This window comes from Oscarella lobularis, chromosome 9 (assembly GCF_947507565.1).
Source record: "Oscarella lobularis chromosome 9, ooOscLobu1.1, whole genome shotgun sequence".
Lineage (NCBI taxonomy): Eukaryota > Metazoa > Porifera > Homoscleromorpha > Homosclerophorida > Oscarellidae > Oscarella > Oscarella lobularis.
The window spans coordinates 285,510-301,493 of record NC_089183.1 but is presented as its reverse complement, the minus strand read 5'-3'; the positions used below and the strand labels follow the sequence as shown (position 1 = coordinate 301,493).

The 15,984-nt window shown below is 35.8% G+C and overlaps 3 protein-coding genes across 3 annotated transcripts in view; 2 read left to right on the top strand and 1 right to left on the bottom strand.

The window, feature by feature from the left end:
* LOC136190859 (BLOC-2 complex member HPS5-like) overlaps positions 1–10,305 on the top strand; it is a 40,927-nt gene extending 30,622 nt beyond the window's left edge. Inside the window, exons 26-29 of the mRNA XM_065979142.1 lie at positions 9,833–9,881; positions 9,935–9,968; positions 10,016–10,101; positions 10,157–10,305. Coding sequence (XP_065835214.1) covers positions 9,833–9,881; positions 9,935–9,968; positions 10,016–10,101; positions 10,157–10,239 — 252 coding nt within the window. The 3' untranslated portion in view covers positions 10,240–10,305. The remainder of the gene's footprint in view (positions 1–9,832; positions 9,882–9,934; positions 9,969–10,015; positions 10,102–10,156) is intronic.
* Positions 10,306–10,365: 60 nt separating this feature from the next.
* LOC136190861 (uncharacterized) lies at positions 10,366–11,961 on the bottom strand. The gene is made up of 10 exons (XM_065979144.1): positions 11,933–11,961; positions 11,837–11,876; positions 11,686–11,755; positions 11,586–11,626; positions 11,469–11,538; positions 11,326–11,407; positions 11,218–11,278; positions 11,134–11,161; positions 11,036–11,086; positions 10,366–10,983 (listed from the first exon to the last, which is right to left on the bottom strand). The coding sequence occupies exons 1-10, from the start codon at positions 11,933–11,935 to the stop codon at positions 10,611–10,613; spliced, it is 819 nt and encodes a 272-aa protein (XP_065835216.1). The 5' UTR covers positions 11,936–11,961; the 3' UTR covers positions 10,366–10,610.
* A 1,535-nt stretch (positions 11,962–13,496) lies between these two features.
* On the top strand, positions 13,497–15,979 carry LOC136191253 (N-acetylglucosamine-6-sulfatase-like). The gene is made up of 16 exons (XM_065979562.1): positions 13,497–13,608; positions 13,655–13,790; positions 13,875–14,029; positions 14,082–14,178; positions 14,233–14,366; positions 14,415–14,570; positions 14,618–14,733; positions 14,781–14,829; positions 14,885–14,913; positions 15,019–15,129; positions 15,184–15,282; positions 15,340–15,421; positions 15,479–15,559; positions 15,607–15,665; positions 15,721–15,783; positions 15,832–15,979. The coding sequence occupies exons 1-16, from the start codon at positions 13,536–13,538 to the stop codon at positions 15,883–15,885; spliced, it is 1,494 nt and encodes a 497-aa protein (XP_065835634.1). The 5' UTR covers positions 13,497–13,535; the 3' UTR covers positions 15,886–15,979.
* The last annotated feature ends 5 nt before the right edge of the window (positions 15,980–15,984 follow it).

Here is a 15,984-nt window from a genome sequence, read left to right as displayed (position 1 = left end):
GCTTTAAGAATCAATGATTAGGCCCTCAATTTAATATTTAGGTCCTTAGAATTAAAGGTTAGGCCCTCAATTTAATATTTAGGCTCTAAGAATTAAAGATTAGGACCTCAATTTTATATTTAGGCCCTAAGAATCAAAGATTAGGCCCTCAATTTTATATTTAGGCCCTAAGAATCAAAGATTAGGCCCTCAATTTAATATTTTGGCTCTAAGAATTAAAGATTAGGCCCTCGATTTAATATTGAGGCCCTAAGAATCAAAGATTAGGCCCTCAATGTAATATTTAGGCCCTAAGAATCAAAGATTAGGCCCTCAATTTAATATTTAGGCTCTAAGAATCAAAGATTAGGCCCTCAATTTAATATTAAGGTTTTTAAAATTAAAGATTAGGCCCTCATTTTAATATTTAGGCCCTAAGAATTAAAGATTAGACCCTCAATTTAATATTTAAGTTCTTAGAATCAAAGATTAGGCCCTCAATTTAATATTTAGGTCCTTAGAATCAAAGATTAGGCCCTCAATTTAATATTTAGGTCCTTAGAATTAAAGATTAGGCCCTCAATTTAATATTTTGGCCCTTAGAATTAAAGATTAGGCCCTCGATTTAATATTTAGGCCCTAAGAATCAAAGATTAGTCTCTCAATTTAATATTTAGGCCCTAAGAATCAAAGATTAGTCTCTCAATTTAATATTTAGGCCCTAAGAATTAAGGATTAGCCCCTCAATTTTTTATTTAGGCTTTAAGAATCAAAGATTAGGCCCTCAATTTAATAATTAGGCCCTAAGAATCAAAGATTAGGCCCTCAAATTAAAATTTAGGCCTAAAGAATTAAAGATTAGGCTCTCAATTTGATATTTAGTCCCTAAGAATCAATGATTAGACCCTCAATTTTATATTTAGGCCCTAAGAATCAAAGATTAGGTCCTCAATTTAATATTTAGGCCCTTAGAATTAAAGGCTAGGCCCTCAATTTAATATTTAGGCCCTAAGAATCAAAGATTAGGCCCTCAATTTAATAATTAGGCCCTAAGAATCAAAGATTAGGCCCTCAAATTAAAATTTAGGCTTAAAGAATTAAAGAGTAGGCCCTCAATTTGATATTTAGTCGTTAAGAATCAATTATTAGACCCTCAAATTAATATTTAGGCCTAAAGAATTAAAGATTAGGCCCTCAATTTAATATTTAGGCCCTTAGAATTAAAGATTGGACCCTCAATTTAATAATTAGGTCCTTAGAATTAAAGATTAGGCCCTCAATTTAATATTTTGGCTCTAAGAATTAAAGATTAGGCCCTCGATTTAATATTGAGGCCCTAAGAATCAAAGATTAGGTCCTCAATGTAATATTTAGGCCCTAAGAATCAAAGATTAGGCCCTCAATTTAATATTTAGGCACTAAGAATTAAAGATTAGACCCTCAATTTAATATTTAGGCCCTAAGAATTAAAGATTAGGGCCTCAATTTTTTATTCAGGCTTTAAGAATCAAAGATTAGGCCCTCAATTTAATATTTAGGCCCTAAGAATCAAAGATTAGTCTCTCAATTTAATATTTGCGCCCTAAGAATTAAAGATTAGGCCCTCAATTTTTTATTTAGGCTCTAAGAATCAAAGATTAGGCCCTCAATTTAATATTTAGGCCCTAAGAATCAAAGATTAGTCTCTCAATTTAATATTTGCGCCCTAAGAATCAAAGATTAGGCCCTCAATTTTATATTTAGGCCCTAAGAATCAAAGATTAGACCCTCAATTTAATATTTAAGTCCTTGGAATCAAAGATTAGGCCCTCAATTTAATAATTAGGCCTTAAGAATCAAAGATTAGGCCCTCTATTTTATATTTTGTCCCTAAGAATCAAAGATTAGGCCCTCAATTTAATATTAAGGTCTTTAAAATTAAAGATTAGGCCCTCATTTTAATATTTAGGCCCTAAGAATTAAAGATTAGACCCTCAATTTAATATTTAAGTTCTTAGAATCAAAGATTAGGCCCTCAATTTAATATTTAGGTCCTTAGAATCAAAGATTAGGCCCGCAATTTAATATTTAGGTCCTTAGAATTAAAGATTAGGCCCTCAATTTAATATTTAGGCCCTAAGAATCAAAGATTAGGCCCTCAATTTAATATTTAGGCCCTAAGAATCAAAGATTAGGCCCTCAATTTAATATTTAGGCCCTAAGAATCAAAGATTAGTCTCTCAATTTAATATTTACGCCCTAAGAATTAAAGATTAGGCCCTCAATTTTTTATTTAGGCCCTAAGAATCAAAGATTAGGCCCTGAATTTAATAATTAGGCCATAAGAATCAAAGATTAGGCCCTCAAATTAATATTTAGGCCTAAAGAATTAGAGATTAGGTTCTGAATTTTATATTTAGGCCCTAAGAATCAAAGATTAGGCCCTCAATTTTATATTTAGGCTCTAAGAATCAAAGATTAGGCCCTCAATTTTATATTTAGGCCCTAAGAATCAAAGATTAGACCCTCAATTTAATATTTAAGTCCTTGGAATCAAAGATTAGGCCCTGAATTTAATAATTAGGCCTTAAGAATCAAAGATTAGGCCCTCTATTTGATATTTTGTCCCTAAGAATCAAAGATTAGGCCCTCAATTTAATATTTAGGCCCTAAGAATTAAAGATTAGACCCTCAATTTAATATTTAAGTCCGTAGAATCAAACATTAGGCCCTCAATTTAATATTTAAGTCCTTGGAATTAAAGATTAGGCCCTCAATTTAATATTTAGGACCTAAGAGTTAAAGATTATGCCCTCAATTTTATATTAAGGCCCTAAGAATTAAACATTAGGCCCTCAATTTATTATTTAGTCCCTACGAATCAATGATTGTGCCCTCAATTTAATATTTAGGCTCTAAGAATTAAAGATTATGCCCTCAATTTTATATTTAGGCCCTAAGAATTAAAGATTAGGCCCTCAATTTAATATTGAGGCCCTTAGAATTAAAAATTAGGCCCTCGATTTAATATTTAGCTCCTAAGAATCAAAGATTAGGCCCTCAATTTAATATTTAGGCTCTAAAAATTAAAGATTAGACCCTCAATTTAATATTTAAGTCTTTAGAATCAAAGATTAGGCCCTCAATTTAATATTTAGATCCTTAGAATCAAAGATTAGGCTCGCAATTTAATATTTAGGTCTTTAGAATTAAAGATTAGGCTCTCAATTTAATATTTAGGCCCTAAGAATTAAAGATTAGGCTCTCAATTTAATATTTAGGCCCTAAGAATTAAAGATTAGGCCCTCAATTTTATATTTAGGCCCTAAGAATCAAAGATTAGACCTTCAATTTAATATTTAAGTCCTTGGAATCAAAGATTAGGCCTTCAATTTAATAATTAGGCCTTAAGAATCAAAGATTAGGCCCTCTATTTTATATTTTGTCCCTAAGAATCAAAGATTAGGCCCTGAATTTAATATTTAGGCCCTAAGAATTAAAGATTAGACCCTCAATTTAATATTTAAGTCCGTAGAATCAAACATTAGGCCCTCAATTTAATATTTAAGTCCTTGGACTTAAAGATTAGGCCCTCAATTTAATATTTAGGACCTAAGAGTTAAAGATTAGGCCCTCAATTTTATATTAAGGCCCTAAGAATTAAACATTAGGCCCTCAATTTAATATTTAGTCCCTACGAATCAATGATTATGCCCTCAATTTAATATTTAGGCTCTAAGAATTAAAGATTATGCCCTCAATTTTATATTTAGGCCCTAAGAATTAAAGATTATGCCCTCAATTTAATATTTAGGCCCTTAGAATTAAAAATTAGGCCCTCGATTTAATATTTAGCCCCTAAGAATCAAAGATTAGGCCCTCAATTTAATATTTAGGCTCTAAGAATTAAAGATTAGACCCTCAATTTAATATTTAAGTCTTTAGAATCAAAGATTAGGCCCTCAATTTAATATTTAGATCCTTAGAATCAAAGATTAGGCTCGCAATTTAATATTTAGGTCTTTAGAATTAAAGATTAGGCTCTCAATTTAATATTTAGGCCCTAAGAATTAAAGATCAGGCTCTCAATTTAATATTTAGGCCCTAAGAATTAAAGATTAGGCCCTCAATTTTTTATTTAGGCCCTAAGAATCAAAGATTAGGCCCTCAATTTAATAATTAGGCCCTAAGAATCAAAGATTAGGCCCTCAAATTAATATTTAGGCCTAAAGAATTAGAGATTTGGTCCTCAATTTTATATTTAGGCTCTAAGAATCAAAGATTAGGCCCTCAATTTAATATTTAGGCCCTAAGAATCAAAGATTAGGCCCTCAATTTAATATTTAGGCCCTAAGAATTAAAGATTAGACCCTCAATTTAATATTTTGTTCCTTAGAATCAAAGATTAGGCCCTTAATTTTATAATTAGGCCCTAAGAATCAAAGATTAGGCCCTCTATTTGATATTTAGTTCCTAAGAATCAAAGATTAGGCCCTCAATTTAATATTTAGGCCCTAAGAATTAAAGATTACACCCTCAATTTAATATTTAAGTCCTTAGAATCAAAGATTAGGCCCTCAATTTAATATTTAGGTCCTTAGAATCAAAGATTAGGCCCTCAATTTAATATTTAGGTCCTTAGAATCAAAGATTAGGCCCGCAATTTAATATTTAGGTCCTTAGAATTAAAGATTAGGCCCTCAATTTAATATTTAGGCCCTAAGAATCAAAGATTAGGCCCTCAATTTAATATTTAGGCCCTAAGAATCAAAGATTAGGCCCTCAATTTAATAATTAGGCCCTAAGAATCAAAGATTAGGCCCTCAAATTAATATTTAGGCCTAAAGAATTAGAGATTAGGTTCTCAATTTTATCTTTAGGCCCTAAGAATCAAAGATTAGTCTTTCAATTTAATATTTACGCCCTAAGAATTAAAGATTAGGCCCTCAATTTTTTATTTAGGCCCTAAGAATCAAAGATTAGGCCCTCAATTTAATAATTAGGCCCTAAGAATCAAAGATTAGGCCCTCAAATTAATATTTAGGCCTAAAGAATTAGAGATTAGGTTCTCAATTTTATATTTAGGCCCTAAGAATCAAAGATTAGGCCCTCAATTTTATATTTAGGTTCTAAGAATCAAAGATTAGGCCCTCAATTTTATATTTAGGCCCTAAGAATCAAAGATTATGCCCTCAATTTATAATTAGGCCCTTAGAATTAAAAATTAGGCCCTCGATTTAATATTTAGCCCCTAAGAATCAAAGATTAGGACCTCAATTTAATATTTAGGCTCTAAGAATTAAAGATTAGACCCTCAATTTAATATTTAAGTCTTTAGAATCAAAGATTAGGCCCTCAATTTAATATTTAGATCTTTAGAATCAAAGATTAGGCTCGCAATTTAATATTTAGGTCTTTAGAATTAAAGATTAGGCCCTCAATTTTTTATTTAGGTCCTAAGAATCAAAGATTAGGCCCTCAATTTAATAATTAGGCCCTAAGAATCAAAGATTAGGCCCTCAAATTAATATATAGGCACTAAGAATTAAAGATTAGACCCTCAATTTAATATTTAGGCCCTAAGAATCAAAGATTAGGCCCTCAATTTAATATTTAGGCCCTAAGAATTAAAGATTAGACCCTCAATTTAATATTTAGGTCCTTAGAATCAAAGATTAGGCCCTCAATTTAATAATTAGGCTCTAAGAATCAAAGATTAGGCCCTCAAATTAATATTTAGGCCTAAAGAATTTGAGATTAGGCCCTCAATTTTATATTTAGGCCCTAAGAATTAAAGATTAGACCCTCAATTTAATATTTAGGTCCTTAGAATCAAAGATTAGGCCCTTAATTTAATATTTAGATCCTTAGAATCAAAGATTAGGCTCGCAATTTAATATTTAGGTCTTTAGAATTAAAGATTAGGCTCTCAATTTAATATTTAGGCCCTAAGAATTAAAGATTAGGCTCTCAATTTAATATTTAGGCTCTAAGAATTAAAGATTATGCCCTCAATTTTATATTTAGGCCCTAAGAATCAAAGATTAGGCCCTCAATTTAATATTTAGGCCCTAAGAATTAAAGATTAGACCCTCAATTTAATATTTAGGTCCTTAGAATCAAAGATTAGGCCCTCAATTTTATAATTAGGCCCTAAGAATTAAAGATTAGGCCTTCAATTTAATATTTAGGCCCTAAGAATCAAATATTAGTCTTTCAATTTTATATTTAGGCCCTAAGAATTAAAGATTAGACCCTCAATTTAATATTTAGGTCTTTAGAATCAAAGATTAGGCCCTCAATTTAATAATTAGGCCCTAAGAATCAAAGATTAGGCCCTCAAATTAATATTTATGCCTAAAGAATTAAAGATTAGGCCCTCAATTTGATATTTAGTCCCTAAGAATCAAACATTAAGCCCTCAATTTAATAATTAGGCCCTAAGAATCAAAGATTAGGCCCTCAAATTATTATTTAGGCCTAAAGAATCAAAGATTAGGCCCTCAATTTAATATTTAGGCCCTAAGAATTAAAGATTAGACCCTCAATTTAATATTTATGTCCTTAGGATCAAAGATTAGGCCCTCAATTTAATAATTAGTCCCTAAGAATCAAAGATTAGGCCCTCAAATTAATATTTAGGCCTAAAGAATTAAAGATTAGGCCCCCAATTTGATATTTAGTCTTTAAGAATCAAAGATTAGGCCCTCAATTTAATATTTAGGCCCTAAGAATCAAAGATTAGGCCCTCAATTTAATATTTAGGCCCTAAGAATTAAAGATTAGACCCTCAATTTAATATTTAGGTCCTTAGAATCAAAGATTAGGCCCTCAATTTTATAATTAGGCCCTAAGAATCAAAGATTAGGCCCTCTATTTGATATTTAGTTCCTAAGAATCAAAGATTAGGCCCTCAATTTAATATTTAGGCCCTAAGAATTAAAGATTACACCCTCAATTTAATATTTAAGTCCTTAGAATCAAAGATTAGGCCCTCAATTTAATATTTAGGTCCTTAGAATCAAAGATTAGGCCCTCAATTTAATATTTAGGTCCTTAGAATCAAAGATTAGGCCCGCAATTTAATATTTAGGTCCTTAGAATTAAAGATTAGGCCCTCAATTTAATATTTAGGCCCTAAGAATCAAAGATTAGGCCCTCAATTTAATATTTAGGCCCTAAGAATCAAAGATTAGGCCCTCAATTTAATAATTAGGCCCTAAGAATCAAAGATTAGGCCCTCAAATTAATATTTAGGCCTAAAGAATTAGAGATTAGGTTCTCAATTTTATATTTAGGCCCTAAGAATCAAAGATTAGTCTTTCAATTTAATATTTACGCCCTAAGAATTAAAGATTAGGCCCTCAATTTTTTATTTAGGCCCTAAGAATCAAAGATTAGGCCCTCAATTTAATAATTAGGCCCTAAGAATCAAAGATTAGGCCCTCAAATTAATATTTAGGCCTAAAGAATTAGAGATTAGGTTCTCAATTTTATATTTTGGCCCTAAGAATCAAAGATTAGGCCCTCAATTTTATATTTAGGCTCTAAGAATCAAAGATTAGGCCCTCAATTTTATATTTAGGCCCTAAGAATCAAAGATTATGCCCTCAATTTATAATTAGGCCTTAAGAATCAAAGATTAGGCCCTCTATTTTATATTTTGTCCCTAAGAATCAAAGATTAGGCCCTCAATTTAATATTTAGGCCCTAAGAATTAAAGATTAGACCCTCAATGTAATATTAAGGCCCTAAGAATTAAACATTAGGCCCTCAATTTAATATTTAGTCCCTACGAATCAATGATTATGCCCTCAATTTAATATTTAGGCTCTAAGAATTAAAGATTATGCCCTCAATTTTATATTTAGGCCCTTAGAATTAAAAATTAGGCCCTCGATTTAATATTTAGCCCCTAAGAATCAAAGATTAGGCCCTCAATTTAATATTTAGGCTCTAAGAATTAAAGATTAGACCCTCAATTTAATATTTAAGTCTTTAGAATCAAAGATTAGGCCCTCAATTTAATATTTAGATCTTTAGAATCAAAGATTAGGCTCGCAATTTAATATTTAGGTCTTTAGAATTAAAGATTAGGCTCTCAATTTAATATTTAGGCCCTAAGAATTAAAGATTAGGCCCTCAATTTTTTATTTAGGTCCTAAGAATCAAAGATTAGGCCCTCAATTTAATAATTAGGCCCTAAGAATCAAAGATTAGGCCCTCAAATTAATATTTAGGCCTAAAGAATTAGAGATTTGGCCCTCAATTTTATATTTAGGCCCTGAGAATCAAAGATTAGGCCCTCAATTTAATATTTAGGCCCTAAGAATCAAAGATTAGGCCCTCAATTTAATATTTAGGCCCTAAGAATTAAAGATTAGACCCTCAATTTAATATTTAGGTCCTTAGAATCAAAGATTAGGCCCTCAATTTAATAATTAGGCCCTAAGAATCAAAGATTAGGCCCTCAAATTAATATTTAGGCCTAAAGAATTAGAGATTAGGCCCTCAATTTTATAATTAGGCTCTAAGAATCAAAGATTAGGCCCTCAATTTAATATTTAGGCCCTAAGAATTAAAGATTACACCCTCAATTTAATATTTAAGTCCTTAGAATCAAAGATTAGGCCCTCAATTTAATATTTAGGTCTTTAGAATCAAAGATTAGGCCCTCAATTTAATATTTAGGTCCTTAGAATCAAAGATTAGGCCCTCAATTTAATATTTAGATCCTTAGAATCAAAGATTAGGCTCGCAATTTAATATTTAGGTCTTTAGAATTAAAGATTAGGCTCTCAATTTAATATTTAGGCCCTAAGAATTAAAGATTAGGCTCTCAATTTAATATTTAGGCTCTAAGAATTAAAGATTATGCCCTCAGTTTTATATTTAGGCCCTAAGAATCAAAGATTAGGCCCTCAATTTAATATTTAGGCCCTAAGAATTAAAGATTAGACCCTCAATTTAATATTTAGGTCCTTAGAATCAAAGATTAGGCCCTCAATTTTATAATTAGGTCCTAAGAATTAAAGATTAGGCCCTCAATTTAATATTTAGGCCCTAAGAATCAAATATTAGTCTTTCAATTTTATATTTAGGCCCTAAGAATTAAAGATTAGACCCTCAATTTAATATTTAGGTCTTTAGAATCAAAGATTAGGCCCTCAATTTAATAATTAGGCCCTAAGAATCAAAGATTAGGCCCTCAAATTAATATTTATGCCTAAAGAATTAAAGATTAGGCCCTCAATTTGATATTTAGTCCCTAAGAATCAAACATTAAGCCCTCAATTTAATAATTAGGCCCTAAGAATCAAAGATTAGGCCCTCAAATTATTATTTAGGCCTAAAGAATCAAAGATTAGGCCCTCAATTTAATATTTAGGCCCTAAGAATTAAAGATTAGACCCTCAATTTAATATTTATGTCCTTAGGATCAAAGATTAGGCCCTCAATTTAATAATTAGTCCCTAAGAATCAAAGATTAGGCCCTCAAATTAATATTTAGGCCTAAAGAATTAAAGATTAGGCCCTCAATTTGATATTTAGTCCCTAAGAATCAAAGATTAGGCCCTCAATTTAATATTTAGGCCCTAAGATTTAAAGATTAGACCCTCAATTTAATATTTAGGTCCTTAGAATCAAAGATTAGGCCCTCAATTTAATCTTTAGGCCTTATGAATTAAAGATTAGACTCTCAATTTAATATTTAGGTCCTTAGAATCAAAGATTAGGCCCTCAATTTAATCTTTAGGCCTTATGAATTAAAGATTAGGCCCTCAATTTAATATTTAGGCTCTAAGAATTAAAGATTAGGCCCTCAATTTAAACAGAAATTGGATTTTAATGATTCTTTTCTTTCGTTTCTCAGCCTGTTCTTGTTCAGTCCGGATCGTCTGCACGGTTTCTTGAAGATGCAGGTAAGAAGGATAACGTAAATTGCTTAAAAATTCAAATTTTACTATTACCCTAGCGTGCCACTGGGGAATTCACGTGCACTTAGACAAGTAAGTATCATAGAGACTTCGGATTTTTATTGATTCTCTGGCCTCAGCTGCACGTGTCCTGTCAGCACGTTGTCGTTGCAAGAGAACGCCGGCGGGGGGACGGAATCGTCCGCTCTTGCCGTCTTCGATTCCGGTACCTGTTTTCTATTGAAGTTGTGGCGACGTACGTGCAATTGATTTATTTCCAGGATGCGTCTATCATCAGGCGTACGTTCCCGAACGCGCCTGCGTTTCTTCCTTCACAAAGAACTTTACTGACGTTCGTAAATGAACTATATAATAGATGTAGAAGCCGCTGACAGGTCAGCTGAAAATCACGCAAAGACGTGACTCCGAATTTTGGCACAGACGCGTCATGCGAAGCCGCTTTGATTGTCATACTCGCGCTACAAACGCATAACAAAATTCCTGTTTATTTGTAGGTCCAAAATCATTCTGTTGGAGTCTCTCAAAGATTAAAGATATAACAGGTAAGAATACATTTAATTAAAGTAGTGCCAACGGTTCCTCGTCATCTGTACCATACGAAATTTAGAGATAAGTTCAGGGGTAGGAGCCATACAAAATCGACAATAGAGTCCACTTCTACTCTAGTCTAAACATATCATAATCCGTAGTCTAAGTCCCCAAGCACTGACTCCCCTAACCTAGAGATTTGGTGGCGACCTTTGTAGCCGCTTCTTTTGCGCCCTTTGACGTACTCATGTACGACTTGAGAGCCTCCCGAAATACCGGTCGAGATTTCGGCATTAGTTTGTCCAAGCGAAATTTTCGACAATCGACTTCGGCTCGACGGTAGTCGTCTCGTGCTCTTTCGCTGGCGTGAGTCTCTTGCAGCTTAGTGAGCGCCTCGCGAAAGGCGAGCACCTCGGCGTGACTGAGTTGATTGGTTGACGAGGAGGAAGCCGGCATAGACGCTCGGAGGCTCGGTATTTTTGGTAGACGAAGAAGTTCGCGATTTTTTTCGCGTTTGAAAAATTCCTTTGGCACGGTGACGGGAATTTTTCCTCTTCGTCTGCAAGGACAGTATTTAGGATGATGTGTAGGGATTTATGTGCGAGGCTTACTTGGGTATTGGCGGATAAGAAAAGTTGAGAGGTTTAGGAGATGGAGTTGCTCTAGGAACAAAGTAGCAGGGAAGTATTGCACTAAGCACATTCGTTACCTGCTCATACTTAGATCTTTTTCAGGATCTAAGTACAGGTAATAATGTATATCCGTTAGCACAGAAAAATTCGCGTTACTGTACCTGTTATTTTTTGTGCTGTGGCTCTTTGGCGGTAAACGCCGTTGGCTGGTATTTTAGTCGGCTTCAGAATTAAGTTAGGAATGGTACAGGCAATTGACGCCGCGTTACCTGATATATCAAGTAGTTTGCCACCTGAGTTGAAACGTAGGGGGTTAGATTGGTGTCAATGTCGGGAAGAAAGGGCCCCAATCTGTAGTATAGGATAAATGTGTGACGTAGAGACAGAACAACTTCATATAATGAGGTGGTACATTTTCTCCTTGGGCGTGTAATGTTTCTTCAGCGAGGTAGATACATCGTTGAGGTCTTTAAGCCGATCAGCTGGAGGAGATTTTACACGGATTATCTTATTCTCTTTTCTTTCTTACCTCGAACGAACGATGTCCCGCCCGCTTCCGTGTTTGATTTCCTGTCAACACACCCGTAGAGATAGGATGTGTTTACTGTTCCCCTTCTTAGTAACCGTGCCTGTCTCTTGTTTCTCTTGTTTCTCCCTCTGTCTGGCGAGAGTTGTCGTCGTCGTTGCTAAGCGCATCTCCTAGATAGGAGTAAGTGAATTGTGGGGCTTTGCACATTGCCTTATGCATGCCAATGGTCAATAGGCGAGGCCCTAACTGACCTAACTCTTGCGTGCCGCTGCTGCTTCGGTCTTCCGTTGTCTTTAGAAAAGTAGCGTATGTTAGAAAGCGACAAGGATTGATAAATTGTGTAGTACCATCAGGCTGTGGACGCGGAGTCTCTTAGTCACGCGCGTGCGTGTTGCAAGTGTGTACACATGTAGAGTGCGACATGTAAACCAAGGCAGTACTTATTGAAAAACCGTAGCAGTGATGGATTAGAGAAATAACACTGACATCAAGAGTAATAAGATTGTGCTAGCATCTATGATGCTAGGATCAAAACCCACAGTTACAGTTACACTTCTATGGTGTTGTCAGTAGATTCAGTAGTTTCCTCTCCTGGCGTGTCGTCCTGAAAAAGATTTGATTCTTCGCTACGCGATGCTATGTTGCTCATTGGAAGTGCGTGTCCGCACATGAAACGAAGACGTATCCACATTCTTTTAGCAAACTGGCAGAAGGGGCGTGAAAATATTGTGAAAACCAGTGGGTTTATAATGGCTATCATCGAAAGCACACATGCATCGTCATAAGAGAGCCGCGTACGTGAATTCGTAAGAGCCGCGTCATACAGCACGGTATACGCCGTCCAGCATGCAAATGTGAGAAACGCAATGGCGAAGAGCCTTATTCCCATTCCTGTAAGCACAGTTGAATTCTGCCAGCTCGTCTGTCTTCTGAGTTTTACCAGTATGCATGTGTAGGTGATCGGGACAACTGTAAGCAACAGGACGATGAAAGCATTATTGTTTTCGATTGGGGAAGACAGCACAAAAGAGCAGTCCGAAAAAGAAAACGGGTACAGCTGAAATCCTGTGAACGAACCCGCAATAATCCATTCCACACCAATGACTAATATTATTCTTTTGCGAGTGCACTGTGGCTGTCCCAAGCAACACACGCAGCATGAACCAAACACGGTAGTTGCGTAGTACAGAGGCATTGTCGCCGTTACCATTCCTGAAAGCGAAACACTCATCGATTGGAGTGCAACAGAAATAGCGCAGAAAATTTTGGCTGGCTTTTCGTATCTAAGCGTGTAACAGGGTCGTTGAGTTAGAAATAGACGCACTGACATTTGAATGCCCAAAAGAAAGTCGGCGAGAGCCAAGTTGATAACAAGTATTGATGCGATGCTGTTCCTGTGTTCCCTGGGACGAGAGCATAGCCATATAAGAACAACCATGTTTCCGATAAGAACAAACAAGGTCAAAATCAGCCAAAAATAATCAAACTTCAGACCCGGAAATGTGGCTACTTCCAAAGATTTTTCCGTGCCGTTTATAATGCACTCGACTTCATAGGGAGAAAGAGAAGTGGCGGGAGAAAGAGAAGTGGCGGGAGAAGGAGCTGTGCTAAGGATCACTGCAGAGCTTTCCATCCGGCTTCTGTGCGCTTGCTCGCTAAATAGTCACTTTCAGTTTCACATATTTATACGTACACACATCCATCGTACAGCATGGTACGTAGATCCTTGGTTCACTGGAAACGTTATCTGCAGGATCACTATATAAATGTCGGAACATATTTATATTCCTAGTAGGATAAGAAAAGAGTAGTTATTGGTTTATTAATTTCTTTGCTACTCGAAGCGACAAGAAAACAAGAACGTTCAGAGATACAAGAAAATATTCTTTTGAAATTTTAGATTCAAAGTATGCGAGCGCGCTACGCCAAGCACGTGACGATATCATTAGAATGAGATCTCTTTGCCTTCTCGTCGTTCTTGCGACCCTTTGGGCATCCCTCGAGGCAAAACAGCCTAATATAGGTAACCAAGACTCCGTTTCAGTCCGTTTCACTGTACGGTCTTGCAGTATTCATCATCACCGATGACCAAGACGTGAAATTGAATTCGCTCGACGTGCAGCCGAAGCTTCACAGCATGATGATCGAAGAGGGCACCTTTTTCAAAAACGCTTTCGTGACTCATCCAGTTTGTTGTCCATCGAGGTTCGTGGAGAAGGGAGGAGGAGGGGCCATTCATTGTCACGTGCAGGGGATTAATCTATTCATTAAATTTGCATTTATGTATAGATCATCTACGTTGACGGGTAAATATACGCATAATCACAAGACGTATGAAAATAATGTGGGACGTGGATGCAACGCCCAGTCGTGGCGCGATATGAATGAGCAGAAGACAATAGGAGCTTATATGACAAAAGCCGGATATAGAACGGGATTTTTTGGTACCAACCTAGTCTGCTAGTATTCTCCCTTTGATAAGAGTTCTCCCTCAAGGTAAATATCTCAATAATTATGCGTTGAAACCATCGGGGGTCAACGTGAGTCACGTGCCTCCTGGCTGGTCGAAATGGTTTGGATTGGTGGGAAACAGGTAGAGGTGATATAGCGGTGAAAAGGGAGCAAAATAAAATACTACGGTCTGTAGCAAATTTTATCACTATTCCGTGTCCAATGACGGAGTCAAAGAAACACACGGAAACGACTACAAAAACGATTATTTTACGGACGTCGTTAAACGCGAAGCCATTGCTTTTATTCAAGACGCGAAATCAAATCACAGTAGTCCAATTATTGAGACTTGTTTTATTATTGAAAATTCGTCTTTAGGCGAGTCGCCTTTTTTTATGTACGTCTCCACGCCGGCACCGCATCGTCCGGCTACTCCCGCGCCTCAGTACAACAATACGTTTGCCAATCGCACGGCACCTCGAACGCCTTCGTATCACTTCGAAGGGAAAGACAAGCACTGGATTATAGCAGAAGGTCAGGATGAAGACCTAGGGTTAATTCGGTTTTTATTTTATTTATAGGGACTCCATCTATGACGAATCAGACTATGGAAATCGTCGATCAATTGTGTCGTCAGAGATGGGAGACTTTGCTTTCCGTGCAAGATTTGGTCGAAGAGGTTCTGATGACTCTGGAGGTATTGTCTCCTCCGTTTCTGTAGCAACGCTAGACTAAATTGCCTAGAAATCCGGTTTCATAGACGACACTTTTATTTTCTATAACAGTGATCACGGTGAGAGAGATCGTTCGATAAGAAGACCTCTTTCATTGTCAATTCCTTTTTGTAGGATATCATCTAGGACAGTTCAATCAACAGGTAAGAACTTCTCAAGGGCTCCGAGTCTGCTTACAGTAGTTTGAGTTAAGGATTTTTATTTGCTCGAAATGATAGACTCTGTAGAGGTTATGGGGTGTTACTTAGGGTGAAAAGCGTCAACCGTATGACGAGGACATTCGCGTTCCTCTCATCGTTCGCGGTCCAGGCGTCTCCAAGAACGCCACGACGGATATGATTGCACTGAACATTGATTTGGTAACCGGTAATCGAGAATAAGACGCTATAGTTGCTAAAACGACTTGCATAAAGTTGCCAACGTTTTTGGATTTGGCTGGTGCCGCTATTCCAGAAGACGTCGATGGCCAAAGTCTCAAAAACGTTTTGATGAACGAGCAGAAGGCAGACGAAGTATAGTAGTTTAGATAGGCCGCATTTCGTCTCACTAGGGGACTCGTTTTCTACTAGTGGCGTTCGGATTTTCTCGTTGAATATTTCGGGGAGGGAACTCCGTGCATGGTTCAAATGGATCCTCAAGTGTTTAGGCACGGTGGGGCTTAATTTCATTGTTTAATTAATTTTACCTGCTGCAACGGGGTTTCTCCAGACTGCAAGAACAACACTTTTGTAGCAATTCGATCGCTCGAGACAGGAAACAATACGTTGTACGCCGAATTTTTTCCAACCGGTGAAACGTCCAATGAATTAGAGAGTATTCATTAATTGATGATTTAGACGATGCTCCCGTTGATTTGAGCACGTCCAATTTTCAGGAGTTCTATGATATAGATAAGGTGATACTGTAACAGAGCGAATTTTCTTTCGTGATAGAGAAAATTCTCCTTTTAGGATCTTTGGCAAACTAAGAATTCCGTCAAAGAACTTGATCCTAAAATTCAAGCTATGATGAAAGTAAGCAATTTTTTAATTATTAATTTATAGGTATTAAATTTTTGATAGGATCGCTTGAAGAAATTCATTGCGTGCTCGGGAAAATCGTGCCACATGCCGTGAAAACCTCCGGCTATCTGTTCTTTTTCATTTGTATGCATGTTTTTAGGATCTGTTGTTTTTTTGACGCGACCATATTGAAACCTCATTGTCCTCAGTTTG